The sequence below is a fragment of the Nyctereutes procyonoides genome, unplaced genomic scaffold (assembly GCF_905146905.1).
Source record: "Nyctereutes procyonoides isolate TBG_1078 unplaced genomic scaffold, NYPRO_anot_genome, whole genome shotgun sequence".
Lineage (NCBI taxonomy): Eukaryota > Metazoa > Chordata > Mammalia > Carnivora > Canidae > Nyctereutes > Nyctereutes procyonoides.
In genome coordinates, this window is record NW_026575043.1 from 37,824,759 (window position 1) to 37,843,626 (window position 18,868).

At 45.0% G+C, this 18,868-nt stretch overlaps 1 protein-coding gene across 1 annotated transcript; it reads right to left on the minus strand.

The window, feature by feature from the left end:
• Nucleotides 1–520: 520 nt before the first annotated feature.
• Nucleotides 521–17,720, minus strand: LOC129508271 (immunoglobulin iota chain-like). Its single transcript, XM_055323260.1, has 3 exons — nucleotides 17,651–17,720; nucleotides 17,007–17,330; nucleotides 521–852 (listed from the first exon to the last, which is right to left on the minus strand). The coding sequence occupies exons 1-3, from the start codon at nucleotides 17,694–17,696 to the stop codon at nucleotides 521–523; spliced, it is 702 nt and encodes a 233-aa protein (XP_055179235.1). The 5' UTR covers nucleotides 17,697–17,720.
• Between the last annotated feature and the right edge of the window lie 1,148 nt (nucleotides 17,721–18,868).

Here is an 18,868-nt window from a genome sequence, read left to right on the forward strand (position 1 = left end):
TATTGATATTCCAACCCATATCTCCTGGAGTCTGCTGTGGGAAGAGTTGTACACTAGTCTATTTGGTGTCTGGGGAAGTTGGGAAACGGCTCATTCAGATGGGGATCCAACTGTAAATGGTACAGGTCACAGTGCAGCTGAAAATTTTCCCTTGGATTCCAACAGAGGAAGACAACAGACTCCAACGCCAAGGTTACCTCACTGAGACTCCCCTGAGCTGTTGTCATTAAAGAGACACTTCAATGTTTTGTAGTGTTTAACGTGAACTGAAGCGTTTTCTCATTGAGAGTGAGTGTCATCATTTCACTGCAAGTAAACCAGAAGCCCAGAGAGACTAGGTAACCAGGAAAATGGCGTATGTTGAGAGATGCAATCTAGATGTCCCAGATTCAAACCCTGAGTCCCGTGGGGCTGAGCTGGACTAGGTTGGAAAGAAGGGAGTGTGGCCTAGGCTAGACAATAGGGCTTATGTCCCCCGATCACTGCCATCCCCATCCCAGCTGATCTCTAAGGAGTCCCCTCACCTTGCATTGGAAGGGTCAATGGCATCATGTTCCAGGATAGAAATGGAGAATCTGTGGGGCTGGTGCAAGCTGTTTGGCTGTGCTGGGCCCTGGTCTGGGTCCTGCTGGCTCTGCTCAGCATTACTGCTTGGTCTTCTAGCACTGCTCTCCTGGGCCAGTGAGAAAGACAGGGATCTCGTGACCCTCTCCAGGGGGCAGTTGTGTCTTACAGGTGACCAGAGGGCCTGCAGTTTCTGGAGATTCTGGGGGTCCAGCATGCCCTTCTGGACTGAGCTCAGGGTCGGGGTCATGCTCAGGGTCCTGTGGCGGCTGAGCCTGTAGGCAGGTCCTGGGAGGCAGCACATGGGCAGAGAGTGTGTAAATTAAAACTTGGGGACTGCAGTGATGTGTTGCCAGAATTCATTCTACTGATTGTTTACAGTTTCAGTGAATCCCAAGAATGGATCCTGTGTGAACCTGGAACAAATAAAGGGGAATCAGCAGCCTTTTTGTAGCTGACAGTCACCGTGGCTGATCTGCTGGCTCAACTGGCTGACATAGGACAGGGGTCACATGGCATGTCTGTACTTCCATCCTCTGTCAGCTTTGTCTCCTGGGCCAGGTGTGCGTGTTCTGCGAGACAGATTCCTGTGACACATCCCTTAATATGATATATTTGTGTATGTGCTCAAATATTAATCACACTCAATATATGTCCGTAGATAGATTTGTCTCTGCTATCTATGCTTGTAGATGGATGTGTGTGTTTATACATACACACAAACAAACATATATCAATATTTTTAGGGTTTCAGAACTTTAAACTGGGTCCCAGAGTTGTTCTTCAGGTGATCTTTGGTTGGGAAGAAACCACCAGCTCCACTTTATGACCAATGATGAGCGAATGTTGTTCCTACAACGAACAGTGGGGTAAATGACTAATCAGAATCATTGACAGAGATCATTGGTGTGAGATGCTCCTGAGCAAAGGAGCTTCAGCTCCAGGTCTGGGTCTTTCTGGAAGTGAGGAGGTAGATATGAAGGTGAGTGGTCAGGACCCTGACTGCCCAGCACAGAGAAGTCTGCTCCCTGGGAGCACTCTTGGACAGTAAGGACACTGGCATTTCCCAAGGGGAGCATTTTCAGGGACTCCCGCCAGTGCTGTGGGTGCTGCTGTGTGAGTCTGACTCTCAGGACATGGTCCCTACAGCCTGAGGAGATAAGATGGATCATCTGTATTTTCTTCTGAGGATTTCACTGGGGACCCCTGCTGACCCCCAGGCCTGGTGTCCCTGGGAGGCACCTACTGGGCAGCCCCAGCCTCTGTCCTGCTGCTCCTGAAGCACCTCTGCTGCCCCCTGCTGGTGGAGGAGGACTCAGCCCAGGAGCTGCCTTCCTGCAGGTCACCTCACAGCACCTGTCACCTGAGAAATGTGAGGACCAGGGATTGCTACCTCAGAGGCAGCTGTACCCCCACTAACCTGCCCTGCCTCCACACTCAGGACATTGACAGGCACATGGAAGGAGGGTAGGCGACATTCATGTACCATGTCCCAGTGTTGGACTGCCCTGGCCTGGCCCATTGTTACATTTTTTTTTTTTTTTTTACTTTTTTTTATTGGAGTTCAATTTGCCAACATATAGCATAACACCCAGTGATCATCCCGCCAAGTGCCCCCCTCATTGCCCATCACCCAGTTACCCCAATCCCCCTCACTTCTCCTTCCACTAACACTTGTTCATTTTCCAGTTAGGTGTCTGTCATATTTTGTCACTCTCACTGATATTTTCACTCCTTTCCCTTTATTCCCTTTTACTAATTTTTATTTTTATTTATTTGATTTTTTTAATTTATTTTTTATTGGTATTCAATTTGCCAACATATAGAATAACACCCAGTGCTCATCCCATCAAGTGCCCCCCTCAGGGCCCGTCACCCAGTCACCCCCACCCCCCGCCCACCTCCCCTTCCACCACCCCTAGTTAATTTCCCAGAGTTAGGAGTCTTTCATGTTCTGTCTCCCTTTTTGATATTTCCCACTCATTTTTCTCCTTTCATCTTTATTCCCTTTCACTATTTTTTATAATAAATCTATTTTTATGGTGTTCAATTTGACAACATATAGAATAACACCCAGTGCTAATCCCATCAAGTGCCCCCCTCAGTGCCTGTCACCCATTCACCCTCACCCCCCGCCCTGCTCTCCTTCCACCATCCCTAGTTCGTTTCGTAGAGTTAGGAGTCTTTATGTTCTGTCTCCCTTTCTGTTATTTCCCACACATTTCTTCTCCCTTCCCTTATATTCCCTTTCACTATTATTTACATTCCCCACATGAATGAGAACATACACTGTTTGTCCTTCTCCGATTGACTTACTTCACTCAGCATAATACCCTCCAGTTCCATCCACGTTGAAGCAAATGGTGGGTATTTGTCGTTTCTAATGGCTGAGGAATATTCCATTGTATACATAGACCACATCTTCTTTATCCATTCATCTTTCGATGGACACTGAGGCTCCTTCCACAGTTTGGCTATTGTGGACATTGCTGCTATAAACATTGGGGTGCAGGTGTCCTGGCGTTTCACTGCATCTGGATCTTTGGGGTAAATCCCCAACAGTGCAATTGCTGGGTCTTAGGGAAGATCTATTTTTAACTCTTTGAGTAGCTTCCACACAGTTTTCCACAGTGGCTGCACCAGTTCACATTCCCACCAACAGTGCAAGAGGATCCCTTTCTCGAGATCCTCTCCAACTTTTGTGGTCCTGCCTTGTTTATTTTCCACATTCTCACTGGTGTGAAGTGGTATAGAAGAACCACTGACTTCTGGGCATTGATTTTATATCCTGTCACACTGCTGAATTGCTGTATGAGTTCTACCAAACTTGGGGTGGAATCTTTTGGGTTTTCAATGTACAGTATCATGTCATCTGCGAAGAGGAAGAGTTTGACTTCTTCTTTGCCAATTTGAATGCATTTTATTTCTTTTTGTTGCCTGATTGCTGAGGCTTGTACTTCAGGTACTATGTCGAATAGCAGTGTTGAGAGTGGACATCCCTGTCTTGTTCCTGATAATTAGGCTCCCAGTGTTTCCCCCATTGAAAATGATACTTGCTGTGGGCTTTTCGTAGATGGCTTTTAAGATGCTAAGGAACGTTCCCTCTATCCCTACGCTCTGAAGAGTTTTAATCAGGAATGGATGCTGTATTTTGTATTTCTCTGCATCTATTGAGAGGATCATATGGTTCTTGTTTTCTCTCTTGCTGATTTGATCCATCACATTGATTGCTTTATGAGTGTTGAAGCAGCCTTGCATCCCGGGGATAAATCCCACTTGGTCATGGTGAATAATATTCTTAATGTATTGTTGCATCTTATTGGCTAGTACCTTGTTGAGAATTTTTGCATCCGTGTTCATCAGGGATATTGTTCTATAATTTTCCTTTTTGGTGGGGTCTTTGTCTGGTTTTGGAATTAAGGTGATGCTGGCCTCATAGGATGAGTTTGGAAGTACTCCATCTCTTTCTACCTTTCTGAACAGCTTTAGTAGAATAGGTATTATTTCTTCTTTAAACATTTGATAGAATTACTCTGGGACGCCTCTGGCCCTGGATTTTTGTGTCTTGGAAGATTTTTGATGACTGCGTCAAATTCCTCCCTGGTTATCGGCCTGTTCAGGTTTTCTATTTCTTCTTGTACCAGTTTTGGTAGTTTCTGGTTTTCCAGAAATGTGTCCCTTTCTTCTAGATTGCCTAATTTATTGATTTATAGCTGCTCATAATAAGTTTTTCAAATCGTTTGTATTTCCTTGGTATTGGTGGTGATTGCTCCTTTCTCATTCATGATTTATTAATTTGCGTCTTTTCTCTCTTCTTTTTAATAAGTCTGGTTAATGGTTTATGTATCTTATTAATTCTTTCAAAGCACCAACTCCTGGTTTTGTTGATCTGTTCCACAGTTCTTCTGGTCTCTGTTTCATTGAGTTCCGCTCGAATCTTTTTTTTTTTTTTTTCCGCTCGAATCTTTATTAACTCTCTTCTTCTGCTGGGTGTAGGATCCTTTTGCTGTTTTTTTCTCCAGCTCCTTTAGGTGCAAGTTTCGCTTTTTTTTAAATTTTTATTTATTTATGATAGTCAGAGAGAGAGGCAGAGACACAGGCAGAGGGAGAAGCAGGTTCCATGCACTGGGAGCCCGACGTGATATTCGATCCCAGGTCTCCAGGATCGCACCCCGGGCCAAAGGCAGGTGCCAAACCGCTGCGCCACCCAGGGATCCCCCAAGGTTCGCTTTTGTATTTGAGTTCTTTCCAGTTTTTGGATGGATGCTTGTATTGCGATGTATTTCCCCCTCAGGACTGCTTTTGCTGTATCCCAGATATTTTGTTGTTTTTTTTTTTAATTTTTATTTATTTATGATGGCCAGAGAAAGAGAGAGAGAGAGAGAGAGAAGCAGAGACACAGGCAGAGGAAGAAGCAGGCTCCATGCACTGGGAGCCAGACGTGGGATTCGATCCCGGGTCTTCAGGATTGCGCCCTGGGCCAAAGGCAGGCGTCAAACCGCTGCGCCACCCAGGGATCCCTATCCCAGAGATTTTGAATGGTTGTTTCTTCATTCTCATTAGTTTCCATGAATCTTTTTAATTCTTCTCTTATGTCCTGGTTGACCCTTTCATCTTTTAGCAGGATGATCCTTAACCTCCACGTGTTTGAAATCCTTCTGAACTTCTTCTTGTGATTTAGTTTTACTTTCAAAGCATTATGGTCTGAAAATATGCAGGGGATGATCCCAATCTTTTGGTATCAGTTAAGACCTGATTTGTGACCCAGTATGTGGTCTATTCTGGAGAAAGATTCATGTGCACTTGAGAAGAATGTATATTCAGTCACGATTGGATGTAAAGTTCTATAAATATCTGTGAAATCCTTCTGGTCTGTGTATCATTTAAAGGCCTTGTTTCTTTGGAGATGTTGTGCTTAGAAGACCTGTCGATTGTAGAAAGTGCTACATTGAAGTCGCCAAGTATAAGTGTATTATTACCTAAGTATGTCTTAGCTTTGGTTCTTAATTGATTGATATACTTGGTGGCTCCCACTTTCGCAACATAAATATTCATGATTGTTAAGTCCTCTTGTTGGATAGATCCTTTAAGTATGATATAGTGTCCCTCTTCATCTCTTACTACAGTCTTTGGGATAAACTTTTATTTATCTGATATAAGGATGGCTACCCCTGCTTTCTTTTGAGGACCATATGAATGGTACATGGTTCTCCAACCATTTATTTTCAGGCTGTAGGTGTCCTTATGTGTAAAATAAGCCTCTTGTAAACAGCAAATAGATGGAACTTACTTTTTTATCCAGTCTGAAACCCTGTGCCTTTTGATGGGGTCATTAAGCCCATTCACGTTCAGAGTTACTATCAAAAGATATGAATTTAGTGTCATCAGGCTACCTATTCAGTCCCTATTTTATGGATTGTTTCCTTGGAATTATTCTTTCTTTTACACGGTCCCCTTTAATATTTCTTGGAGAGCCAGTTTGGTGGTCACATATTCTTTCAGTTTCTGTCTATCTTGGAAGCTCTTTATCTCTCCTTCTATTCTGAATGAGAGCCTTGCTGGATAAAGTATTCTTGGCTGCAGGTTCTTCTCATTTAGGACCCTGAATATATCCTGCCAGCCCTTTCTGGCCTGCCAGGTCTCCTTGGAGAGGTCTGCTGTTATTCTAATGCTTCTCCCCATAAAGATTATGGATTTCTTGTCTCTTGCTGCTTTAAGGATCTTCTCTTTATGTTTGGAATTTGCAAGTTTCCCTACTGAATGTCAAGGTGTTGAGCGGTTTTTATTGATTTTAGGGGGGGATCTCTCTATTTCCTGGATCTGAATGCCTGTTTCCCTTCCCAGATTGGGAAATTTTTCAACTATGATTTGTTCAAATACATATTTTGGACCTCTGCCCCTTTCGGCGCCCTCCGGAACCCCAATTAAACATAGATTTTTCCATCTGAGGGTGTCATTTATTTCCGTAACCTATCCTCATGATCTTTTAATTGTCTCTTTTTTCCTCAGCTTCCCTCTTTGCCATCAACTTGTCTTCTATGTCACTCACTCATTCTTCTACCTCATTAACCCTCATATTTAGGACCTCCAGTTTGGATTGCATCTCATGTAATTGATTTTAAATTTCTGCCTGATTAGATCTAAATTCTGCAGTCATGAAGTCCCTTGAATCCTTTATTACTTTTTTCTAGCACCACCAGTAGCTTTATAATTGTGCTTTGAATTGGCTTTCTGACATTGAATTGTAATTCAAATTTTGTAATTCTGTGGGAGAGAGGGCTGTTTCTGGTTCTTTCTTTTGAGGTGAGTTTTTCCTTCTAGTCATTTTGCTCAGTACAGAGTGGCCAAAAACAAGTTTTACTAGAAAAAGGACGAAAAAATGGGGGGGGGGGGAAGGGGGGCCAAACAGAAAACAAAAAACAAGGGGAAGTATCCTCTGATTCTATATACTGTAAATCCCTCGACTTCACCTGGAACTTTCCAGTGCTGTTTGGTCAATAACTTGCTTTTCCACTGTCTTTCTAGCTGGTCTTCTGGCAGAGGGGCCTGCTGTGCTGATTCTCAAGTGTGAGCACCTGGGGGAGCTACCCAGCCCCCTGCCAGGTGCATGTCTCAGTGGGAGCTATTTATCCTGTGAGGCCCATGCTCCCTGGTGGCCTTGCTCAGTCCCAGGTACAAGGTGACACCAGGAGGAACAAAAGCAGTGGTGGCAGCCAGCTCCCCAGCCCTGGAGTCAGCTCCCACAGTAACTACCACAGCTCCCAGTCGGCAGGGGCTGGGATGCTCCGGGGTGGGGCCGCTGACCTGCTCAGCTTGGGGCCCCCAGCGGCAGGTGTCCTCGCTGTCCTGGGCCCTCCCACCCCCACCTGTCCCGGGGGAGGCCGGATCCTGGGCTGTGTCCCCGGCGCCCTGGGCTCCCGGCCTGCGCTGCTGGAATCGTGCTCCCGGCCGTGCAGCCCCCTCCGCAGAGCCTCCTTCCGAGCCCCTCCAAGCTGCTCCTGGGCGGCAGGGCGAGCTGCAGCCCTTTAGGGAGCTCGGGCGTGGGGTGTGGGACTCTCCCTGGGGGCAGGGGCTCTGTTAGTGCCCCTGGGAGCCTGAGGGCATCCCCGCCCTCCTGGGGTCCTGCTCCGACTCCCTGTGAGCACCTGTCCATCTGGGAAGGTTGGTTCAGCTCCTGCTCCTCCAGGCGGGGAGCTCCTGACCTGGGGGCACTCGCCACAGCCTCAGCCTGGCTCCTCGGGGCACCTCCCCCTTGGATGCTTTTTTATTTCTTTTTATTTGTCCGTCTTCCTACCTTGATAGAAGCGCAAATTCTTCTCACTGTAGCATTCCAGCTCTCTTTAAATCTGAGGCCAAATTAGTAGGTTTTCAGGATGATTTGAAAGTTATCTAGGTAAGTTGGTGGGGACAGGTGACTTTGGGACCCTACTCTCCCGCCTTCTTGCCCCCCTCGATCCCATGTGTTGTTTCTTATTTCCATGTATTTCTTTCTCTTTTTAAATCTAACTGAGAATTGTCAAGTGACTCCATTTCTTCTCAATATTTAGGCTCATTGGCTCTAACTGCTTATGACCTCATTACCTCTCCCCTGTCATGTCTGCTTGCAGGTGATGGTAGAGCAGGTCACCAAAAGAGGAAGAACCTGAGAGCATATCTCTGTGTGCTCTGGTTTTGTGCCGTCATTTTCATGCTTATTACTCTTACCTCTACTGTAAATTCCAACATAGGAACAAATTAGATTTGCTTCAGACACTAAGTTACCTTGAAACAGATTTGGATAAGCAAGACTGTTAGTATTTATCCCAGTCAGTGGCCTTTGGGTTTCTTTCTTTCATTTTGTAGCTTCACTTCATTCTGGAATCACTTCCTCCTGGGCATTGTTATTTCTTATATTATGGGTCAGCTGGTGATCACTTTTGTCACTTTGTATATCTGATAAAATTTTATTTATTTTTCATTTTTGAATGATGTATTCCATGAGTCAGGAATGAAGTTCTTTTCTCTTTTTTCAATATTTAAAACATGCTGATCCACCATCTTTGACTGCATTTCTACTCCTGAGAACTCTGCTAGAATCCTTCTGTCTGTTCATCTGAACATAGTGTATCTTTCCCCTCTGGTTCCTTTTAATCCTGGTTCTTTTCATCTGCCTTAAAGAATTTGATAGGGACCGGTGTTGGGTTCGGTTTTTAAAAACTATGTATCTTGTGCTTGAGGCATTGAAGTTTCTGTATCTGTGGGTTTTAGATTTTGATGAAACTGAGCATAATTCTGAGCAACATTTCATTAAATACGTCTCTATCTACCTCCGGGGACACAGTTGCATGTTCTTACATTGCCTGAGGTGGCCCAGACTCACTGATGCTCTGTTCGCTCTTTAGAGTGTTTTTTTTCTTTCACTTTGCAGTGTCTGTGCTGTGTCTTCAGGTTCCTTCATGTGTTCTTCATATTGTCATGTTAGCTCCTCATCTCAACTCTGGTATCTATGATCTGAGACATGCAGATTTCATCTCTAGGAGTCTCAGTGGGATCCTTTAATTTTCTTCACCTGCTAATGTGTTCCATCATTCAGACTAAATTTGGACCACAGACTGCATCATGGTTTTTCCTGGAATCTCCAGCTTCCTGTCCTGCCCTGCAACTTCCAGGCCTGTCACCCTATGACAGCGTGAGCCATTTATCAAGGTAAGTCTCTCTCTTTCTCCTGATCTCTCTCTCTCTCTCTCCCTGTGTATCACATATACACACACATATGGATAGATATGAGATACTTGTTCTATTGGATCTGAATTCTCTGGGGGACCCTAGCTGATGGACCTCATTAGCTGGAGTATTTATTTATTTATTTATTTATTTATTTATTTATTTTATTTAGAGAGGGAGAGACACAGGCAGAGGGAGAAGCAGGCTTCATGCACGGAGCCTGATGTGGGACTCGATACCAGAACTCTGGGATCATGCCTTATCGAAAGCAGATCCTCAACCACTGAGCCACCCAGGCTTCCCTGGAACTCTTTGTTGTGAAGAGGTTTTATCTTAATGGTTTCTTTAGGATTTGAGTCCTCACCTCCTAACTGATCAAAGTACTTAACTGTGACATGGATCCGATTGATATGTAGGATAAGCACATCATAACTCCGTCTTCTCTCCCCCATCATCTTTGCTCTTATTGTCATATGTTTTATTTTTATGTTCATTGTAAATCACAACACCTTGTTATCATTTCTGATGTGAGCAATTGGCTCTATATTGGACACATCAGCCAAACTAATGCTTTTCTTTTTTTCAAACTAATGTTTTTATATTTATCCACATGCTTACAATATCTGATGCTTTTAATAACTTTACATGGATTCATTATATGTCTATCAACCTGTCCTTCCAACTTTAGCTCATCCATGTAGAGGGTCTTGTGTGAAGTTTGCAACAGAAAATGCTTTATTTTGCTTTCAGTTTTCAAGGACATTTCACTGGGTAGACATCAAGGTGGACTGGTATTTTCTTTAGTATTTTGAAGATACTGCTTCATTCTTTTCTTGCTTATGTGGCTTGTGATAAGAAATGTGCCCCACCATGATGCTGGTTCCTCGGTAGTGAACACAACTCTCCTCTCTGGCTGTGAGAATGTCTGCATCGCTCGTTTGTAGCAATTTCATGACATGTACAATGTGCTGTCTCTCCAAGCGTCTTGGATATATTGGTTCATTGGTTTCTCCAAATTTGAAAACGTGCTGGCGCTTTTTCCTTCAGATATATTTTCAATGACTACCTGCCCACACCTCCTCTGCCTCAGTTGCTCTGACGACCCATCTTTAGGGGGAATGAAGCTGACCTTCCTGCACTGAGGCTTTATTCAATTATTCCAGCTATTTAGCTCTGTGATTCAATTTAATTCATATTGCTGTGACACCAAAGTGACTAATCTATTCATTTGCAATATCTAATCAGCTATCAATTTATTTTTTTAATAAATTAAATTTTATTGCTGTTCAATTTACCAACATACAGAATAACACCCAGTGCTCATCCCGTCAAGTGTCCCCCTCCGTGCCCGTCACCCATTCACCCCCACCCCCCGCCCTCCTCCCCTTCCACCACCCCTAGTTCATTTCCCAGAGTTAGAAGTCTTTATGTTCTGTGTCCCTTTCTGATATCTCCCACACATTTCTTCTCCCTTCCCTTATATTCCCCTTCACTATTATTCATATTCCCCAAATAAGTGAGAACATACACTGTTTGTCCTTCTCCGATTGACTTACTTCACTCAGCATAATACCCTCCAGTTCCATCCACGTTGAAGCAAATGGTGGGTATTTGTTGTTTCTAATGGCTGAGTAATATTCCATTGTATACATAAACCACATCTTCTTTATCCATTCATCTTTCGATGGGCACCGAGGCTCCTTCCACAGTTTGGCTATTGTGGACATGGCTGCTAGAAACATCGGGGTGCAGGTGCCCCGGCGTTTCATTGCATCTGAATCTTCGGGGTAAATCCCTAACAGTGCAATTGCTGGGTCGTAGGGCAGGTCTATTTTTAATTCTTTGAGGAACCTCCACACAGTTTTCCAGAGTGGCTGCACCAGTTCACATTCCCACCAACAGTGTAAGAGGGTTCCCTTTTCTCCGCATCCTCTCCAACATTTGTTGTTTCCTGCCTTGTTAATTTTCCCCATTCTCACTGGTGTGAGGTGGTATCTCATTGTGGTTTTGATTTGTATTTCCCTGATGGCAAGTGATGCAGAGCATTTTCTCATGTGCATGTTGGCCATGTCTATGTCTTCCTCTGTGAGATTTCTCTTCATGTCTTTTGCCCATTTCATGATTGGATTGTTTGTTTCTTTGGTGTTGAGTTTAATAAGTTCTTTATAGATTTTGGAAACTAGCCCTTTATCTGATATGTTATTTGCAAATATCTTCTCCCATTCTGTAGGTTGTCTTTGAGTTTTGTTGACTGTATCCTTTGCTGTGCAAAAGCTTCTTATCTTGATGAAGTCCCAATAGTTCATTTTTGCTTTTGTTTCTTTTGCTTTCGTGGATGTATCTTGCAAGAAGTTACTGTGGCCAAGTTCAAAAAGGGTGTTGCCTGTGTTCTCCTCTAGGATTTTGATGGAATCTTGTCTCACATTTAGATCTTTCATCCATTTTGAGTTTATCTTTGTGTATGGTGCAAGAGAGTGGTCTAGTTTCATTCTTCTGCATGTGGATGTCCAATTTTCCCAGCACCATTTATTGAAGAGACTGTCTTTCTTCCAGTGGATCGTCTTTCCTCCTTTATCGAATATTAGTTGACCATAAAGTTCAGGGTCCACTTCTGGGTTCTCTATTCTGTTCCATTGGTCTATGTGTCTGTTTTTGTGCCAGTACCACACTGTCTTGATGACCACAGCTTTGTAGTACAACCTGAAATCTGGCATTGTGATGCCCCCAGATATGGTTTTCTTTTTTAAAATTCCCCTGGCTATTCGGGGTCTTTTCTGATTCCACACAAATCTTAAAATAATTTGTTCTAACTCTCTGAAGAAAGTCCATGGTATTTTGATAGGGATTGCATTGAACGTGTAAATTGCCCTGGGTAACATTGACATTTTCACAATATTAATTCTGCCAATCCATGAGCATGGAATATTTTTCCATCTCTTTGTGTCTTCCTCAATTTCTTTCAGAAGTGTTCTATAGTTTTTAGGGTATAGATCCTTTACCTCTTTGGTTAGGTTTATTCCTAGGTATCTTATGCTTTTGGGTGCAATTGTAAATGGGATTGACTCCTTAATTTCTCTTTCTTCAGTCTCATTGTTAGTGTATAGGAAATGCCATTGATTTCTGGGCATTGATTTTGTATCCTGCCACGCTACCAAATTGCTGTATGAGTTCTAGCAATCTTGGGGTGGAGGCTTTTGGGTTTTCTATGTAGAGTATCATGTCATCGGCGAAGAGGGAGAGTTTGACTTCTTCTTTGCCAATTTGAATGCCTTTAATGTCTTTTTGTTGTCTGATTGCTGAGGCTAGGACTTCCAGTACTATGTTGAATAGCAGTGGTGAGAGTGGACATCCCTGTCTTGTTCCTGATCTTAGGGGAAAGGCTCCCAGTGCTTCCCCATTGAGAATGATATTTGCTGTGGGCTTTTCGTAGATGGCTTTTAAGATGTCGAGGAAAGTTCCCTCTATCCCTACACTCTGAAGAGTTTTGATCAGGAATGGATGCTGTATTTTGTCAAATGCTTTCTCTGCATCTAATGAGAGGATCATATGGTTCTTCGTTTTTCTCTTGCTGATATGATGAATCACATTGATTGTTTTACGAGTGTTGAACCAGCCTTGTGTCCCGGGGATAAATCCTACTTGGTCATGGTGAATAATTTTCTTAATGTGTTGTTGGATCCTATTGGCTAGTATCTTGTTGAGAATTTTTGCATCCATGTTCATCAGGGATATTGGTCTGTAATTCTCCTTTTTGGTGGGGTCTTTGTCTGGTTTTGGAATTAAGGTGATGCTGGCCTCATAGAATGAATTTGGAAGTACTCCATCTCTTTCTATCTTCCCAAACAGCTTTAGTAGAATAGGTATGATTTCTTCTTTAAACGTTTGATAGAATTCCCCTGGGAAGCCATCTGGCCCTGGACTCTTGTGTCTTGGGAGGTTTTTGATGACTGCTTCAATTTCCTCCCTGGTTATTGGCCTGTTCAGGTTTTCTATTTCTTCCTGTTCCAGTTTTGGTAGTTTGTGGCTTTCCAGGAATGCGTCCATTTCTTCTAGATTGCCTAATTTATTGGCGTAGAGCTGTTCATAATATGTTTTTAAAATCGTTTGTATTTCCTTGATGTTGGTAGTGATCTCTCCTTTCTCATTCATGATTTTGTTAATTTGAGTCTTCTCTCTCTTCTTTTTAATAAGGTTGGCTAATGGTTTATCTATCTTATTAATTCTTTCAAAGAACCAACTCCTGGTTCTATTGATCTGTTCCACAGTTCTTCTGGTCTCAATTTCGTTGAGTTCTGCTCGAATTTTAATTAACTCTCTTCTTCTGCTGGGTGTCGGGTCGATTTGCTGCTTCTTCTCTAGCTCCTTTATGTGTAAGGTTAGCTTTTGTATTTGAGTTCTTTCCAGTTTTTGAATGGATGCTTGTATTGCGATGTATTTCCCCCTCAGGACTGCTTTTGCTGCATCCCAAAGATTTTGAACGTTGTATCTTCATTCTCATTAGTTTCCATGAATCGTTTTAATTCTTCCTTAATTTCCTGGTTGACCCTTTTATCTTTTAGCAGGATGGTCCTTAACCTCCACGTGTTTGAGGTCCTTCCAAACTTCTTCTTGTGATTGAGTTCTAATTTCAAGGCGTTATGGTCTGAGAATATGCAGGGGACGATCCCAATCTTTTGGTATCGGTTCAGACCCGATTTGTGACCCAGTATGTGGTCTATTCTGGAGAAAGTTCCATGTGCACTTGAGAAGAATGTGTATTCAGTTGAGTTTGGATGTAATGTTCTGTAGATATCTGTGAAATCCATCTGGTCCAGTGTATCATTTAAAGCTCTCGTTTCTTTGGAGATGTTGTGTTTAGAAGACCTATCAAGGTTAGAAAGAGCTAGATTGAAGTCACCAAGTATAAGTGTATTATTATCTAAGTATTTCTTGACTTTGGTTATTAATTCGTTTAAGTATTTGGCAGCTCCCACATTCGGGGCATATATATTGAGGATTGTTAAGTCCTCTTGTTGGATAGATCCTTTAAGTATGATATAGTGTCCCTCTTCATCTCTCACTACAGTTTTCGGGATAAATTTTAGTTTATCTGATATAAGGATGGCTACCCCTGCTTTCTTTTGAGAACCATTTGAATGGTAAATGGTTCTCCAACCTTTTATTTTCAGGTTGTAGGTGTCCTTCTGTCTAAAATGAGTCTCTTGTAGACAGCAAATAGATGGGTCCTGCTTTTTTATCCAGTCTGAAACCCTGCGCCTTTTGATGGGGTCATTAAGCCCATTCACGTTCAGAGTTACTATTGACAGATATGAGTTTAGTGTCATCATGATATCTATTCAGTCCTTGTTTTTGTGGATTGTTCCACTGAACTTCTTCTTAAAGGGAATTTTAAGAGTCCCCCTTAAAATTTCTTGCAGAGCTGGTTTGGAGGTCACATATTCTTTCAGTTCCTGCCTGTCTTGGAAGCTCTTTATCTCTCCTTCCATTTTGAATGAGAGCCTTGCTGGATAAAGTATTCTTGGTTGCATGTTCTTCTCATTTAGGACCCTGAATATATCCTGCCAGCCCTTTCTGGCCTGCCAGGTCTCTGTGGAGAGGTCTGCTGTTACCCTAATATTCCTCCCCATGAAAGTCAGGGATTTCTTGTCTCTTGCTGCTTTAAGGATCTTCTCTTTATCTTTGGAATTTGCAAGCTTCACTATTAGATGTCGATGTGTTGAACGGTTTTTATTGATTTTAGGGGGGGATCTCTCTATTTCCTGGATCTGAATGCCTGTTTCCCTTCCCAGATTAGGAAAGTTTTCAGCTAGGATTTGTTCAAATACATATTCTGGCCCTCTGTCCCTTTCGGCGCCCTCGGGAACCCCAATTAAACATAGGTTTTTCTTCCTCAGGCTGTCATTTATTTCCCTTAATCTGTCTTCATGGTCTTTTGTTTGTCTCTTTTTTCCTCAGTTTCCCTCTTTGCCATCAACTTGTCTTCTATGTCACTCCCTCGTTCTTCCACCTCGTTAACCCTCGTCGTTAGGACTTCTAGTTTGGATTGCATCTCATTCAATTGATTTTTAATTTCTGCCTGATTGGATCTAAATTCTGCAGTCATGAAGTCCCTTGAGTCCTTAATGCTTTTTTCTAGAGCCACCAGTAGCTGTATAATAGTGCTTCTGAATTGGCTTTCTGACATTGAATTGTAATCCAGATTTTGTAACTCTGTGGGAGAGAGGACTGTTTCTGATTCTTTCTTTTGAGGTGAGGTTTTCCTTCTAGTCATTTTGCTCAGTGCAGTGTAGCCAAAAACAAGTTGCATTAGGAAAAGGAGAAAAAGAGAGAGAAGTTAAGAAAAGAGAAAAAGATAAAAGGAAGAAAAAAGGAAAAAAGAGAAGAAAAAGAGAAAGAAAAAGAAAGAGGTGAAAAAAAAGGGTGGGGGAAACAATCAGAAATCAAAAAGAAAAGAAAAAAAAAAACACGGGGGAGTATCTTCTGATTCTGTAGACTTTCAGTCCCTTGACTTCCCCTGGAACTGGTCAGTCTAGCTGGTCTCTGGGGGAGGGGCCTGTTGTGCTGATTTTCAGGTGTTAGCACTTGGGGGAGCTGCTCTGCCCCTGCCTGCTGCAGGGCTCAGTGGGGGTTGTTTACCCCGTGAGGCCCCAGGAGGAACAACCGCAGTTGCTATGGCAGCTCTGGAGCCCTGGAGTCAGCCCCCGCAGTAATTCCGGAGCTCTCTGTCCGCAGGGCCTGGAGGCTCTGGGGCGGGGCCGCTGATCTGCTCAGCTCGGGGCAGGAGCGTCCTCGCTGTCCTGGGCCCTCCCGGCCTCTGCCTGTCCCGGGGGAGGCCGGATCCTGGGCTGTGTCCCGGCGCCCTGTGCTCCGGGGCCTGCGCTGTTGGATTCGCGCTCCCGCCCCGCAGCCCCCTCCGCGGAGCCGCCGCCCGAGCCCCTCCGAGCTGCTCCGGTCGGTCCCGCCGTGCGCGCTGCAGCCCTTAGGGAGCTCGGCGCACTCTCCCGGGGCGCAGGTGTCTGTTAGTGTCCCCGGGAGCCCGAGGGCATCCCCGCCCTCCTGGGTCCTGCTCCAACTCCCTGCGGGCCCCTTTCCGCCCGGGAATGTTGGTGCAGCTCCTGCTTCTCCGGGACGGGGCTCTCCTGTCCTGGGGACACTCGCCCCGGCCTCAGCCCGGCTCCTCGCGGGGCCCCTCCCCCTCGGAGGCCTTTTGTTCTTTATTTCTTTTTCCCCGTCTTCCTACCTTGATAGAAGCGCGAACTCTCCTCACTGTAGCATTCCAGCTGGTCTCTCTTTACATCTCAGGCCGAATTCGTAGATTTTCAGGATGATTTGAAGGTTATCTAGGTAATTTGGTGGGGACAGGTGATTTGGGGACCCTACTCTTCCACCATCTTGCCCCTCCTCCTGCTATCAATTTCATCTCTGTATTTTTAAATCTCAAAACATATGATTATCATTCAAGGAGGTTTTAAAAGATTTGCTCTTAAAAGTATCTTCTACATGTGCTCTTATGTATCAAGTAATTCATGTGCTCCAGCCACAGATTAAATATAGTTATAATAAACGTGTCCATATCCTCTGCCCATCCATCTCATGCAAAGCCCACCTGCAGGGATGTGAGGAGGGAGCAGCCTGGGACCTCAGTTGTTGTAGCCTGGGTCAGACCTGCTCATGCTCTGTGCACAAGCCCTGGGGGTGGAGGAGAGGGCGACAAGATGGGGACGGGGTTTGTGTCTCACTTCCCCATCTGCCTGTGTCACTGTGAGCCTTATCACTGCTGTCCCACACCTGACAGTAATAGTCAGCCTCATCCTCGGCCCTGACCCCGCTGATGGTCAGGGTGGCCGTGTTCCCCGAGCTGGAGCCGGAGAATCGCTCAGGGATCCCTGAGGGCCGCTTGCTATCCTCATAAATAATCAGCACGGGGGCCTGGCCAGGCTTCTGCTGGTACCAATAAGCATAGTTATTTCCTATGTTATTTCCCTCACAGGTGATGCTGGCGGTCTTTCCCAGGTTCATTGACACTGAAGGCAGCTGAGTCAACACATAGGAGGCCACAGAACCTGCAAGAGAGAAAATGAGAGGTGGGCTTTCAAACTGAGGTTTCATCTTTAGGAAGCCCCACCTACCTCAGCTGGATTGGGGTTTCAGGCTACTCTGGGCACCCAGGGAGCTGGCTCCCATCAGTCTCAGCCCCTGGGACCCTTACGCCTGGCTGACGGATGGAGTCAGTGAGCAGATTATGGGATTTCACCCTCCAGCCCCTCATCTTGCAGCAGGATCATGAGCATCCCGACCCCGACGACAGTGGCTGCTGCTGAGCTGTCAGGACCAGGCTTGGGACAGTTTTGGGGGTCTGGTGGCATGAGCCTGGGCTCAGCACCTGTGCAGTGAGCCAGGAATCCGAGGAGGAGAGGAGTCCAGGCCATGGTGGAGGTGCCCTGATTTGCTCCCTGAGGCCCTAGGCTGGGTGCATTCCTTCCCAGGCCTCTCTTATCCCCTTACTGGAGGCACCTGCAGGTTATGCAAATCATCTGGGGCTCAGAGGCTACTGCTGAGGAGCTTGTGGTTTCAGAGAAGGCTCAGCCACAGGGGACAGGGAAAGGTAGGGGTGTCCCTGCAGACCTAACATCAGCCCAGGGGATTAGGCTTCATCCACTCATCCTCTATGTGGTTCTGAAATCTCCTCCTCAGATTTTTATCCAAATCTTGCTCCTGGGTAATCATAAGAGCCTTAGGTCAGTGCACTTTTCACCTAGAACCCTGCTGTGACCAAACTTGAAGAAAATTCTTCATGTACTAAGCACACACTGACTTTTGAAGGACCTATCGAGATGCTGTACATGATGTCCCAGGGAGAGCCACTAGAGCAGGTCATTGATTCTGTGGCTCAGTATCCCCAGTAGATCCCAGCACTCAGTTCCTGGGAGAGATGCAGTCCTGAGCAAGGTTAGACAGTGACTGGTTTTTAGCAGGAATGGGCTGGGCTGGAGAGGCGTGACGTCCCAGACCTGTGCAGAGACAGTGGCAAATTCCTGAAGGTACAGATCTAAGGGACACTGACGCAGAATTTTATGCTGATGATAAAGGTGACAGTGTAGAAAGGGTGTAGCTTTTTCTTTATATCTCAGGTGGTGGTGATGAACCCTCTGTCCCGTCAGAACCCCTGGTGCCTAGACAGTCCATGTGCAGGCGTCTTTGGCAGGTGATCTCTGCTGCCCCCTGGTGGCCGCTCCACCTTGAAGTTGCAGGTGCAGGAAGACCTTCCTCCAGGTGAAGATTCTGAACCCACTGCTCACATGCTGATTCCCTGATCCATGGACTTTTGGCTCCATGGGAGGAATTGCCTTTCTCGAAGTAGTCCCTGCCAACCTCAAGATCACGCAGGTTCGGATCAGATTACTCATGAAAATATGAGCAGGCTCATTGAGAGGAGGAGAATGCAGGGACCCTCTGCAGTTTGGGTGGTGGGTGGTCATGCAGGTTGTTTGGAGCTTGGACCTGGGGACACAAGACTCAAGGACCACCTATTACTGGTGCCAGCAGCTGGTGAAGGACCAAACTGGGGCAGAGGTGACTCTTGCTTCAAAGTCAGAGACAA

What these genes read in the sequence shown, in the direction of transcription:
- LOC129508271 (XM_055323260.1), bottom strand. Translation starts at nt 17,696, where the DNA reads ATGGCCTGGACTCCTCTCCTCCTCGGATTCCTGGCTCACTGCACAG. An exon ending in ATTCCTGGCTCACTGCACAG is followed by an intron (nt 17,331 to 17,650) that starts GTGCTGAGCCCA and finishes TCTCTCTTGCAG; the next exon opens with GTTCTGTGGCCTCCTATGTG. An exon ending in TGACACAGGCAGATGGGGAA is followed by an intron (nt 853 to 17,006) that starts GTGAGACACAAA and finishes GCTGCCTCCCAG; the next exon opens with GACCTGCCTACAGGCTCAGC.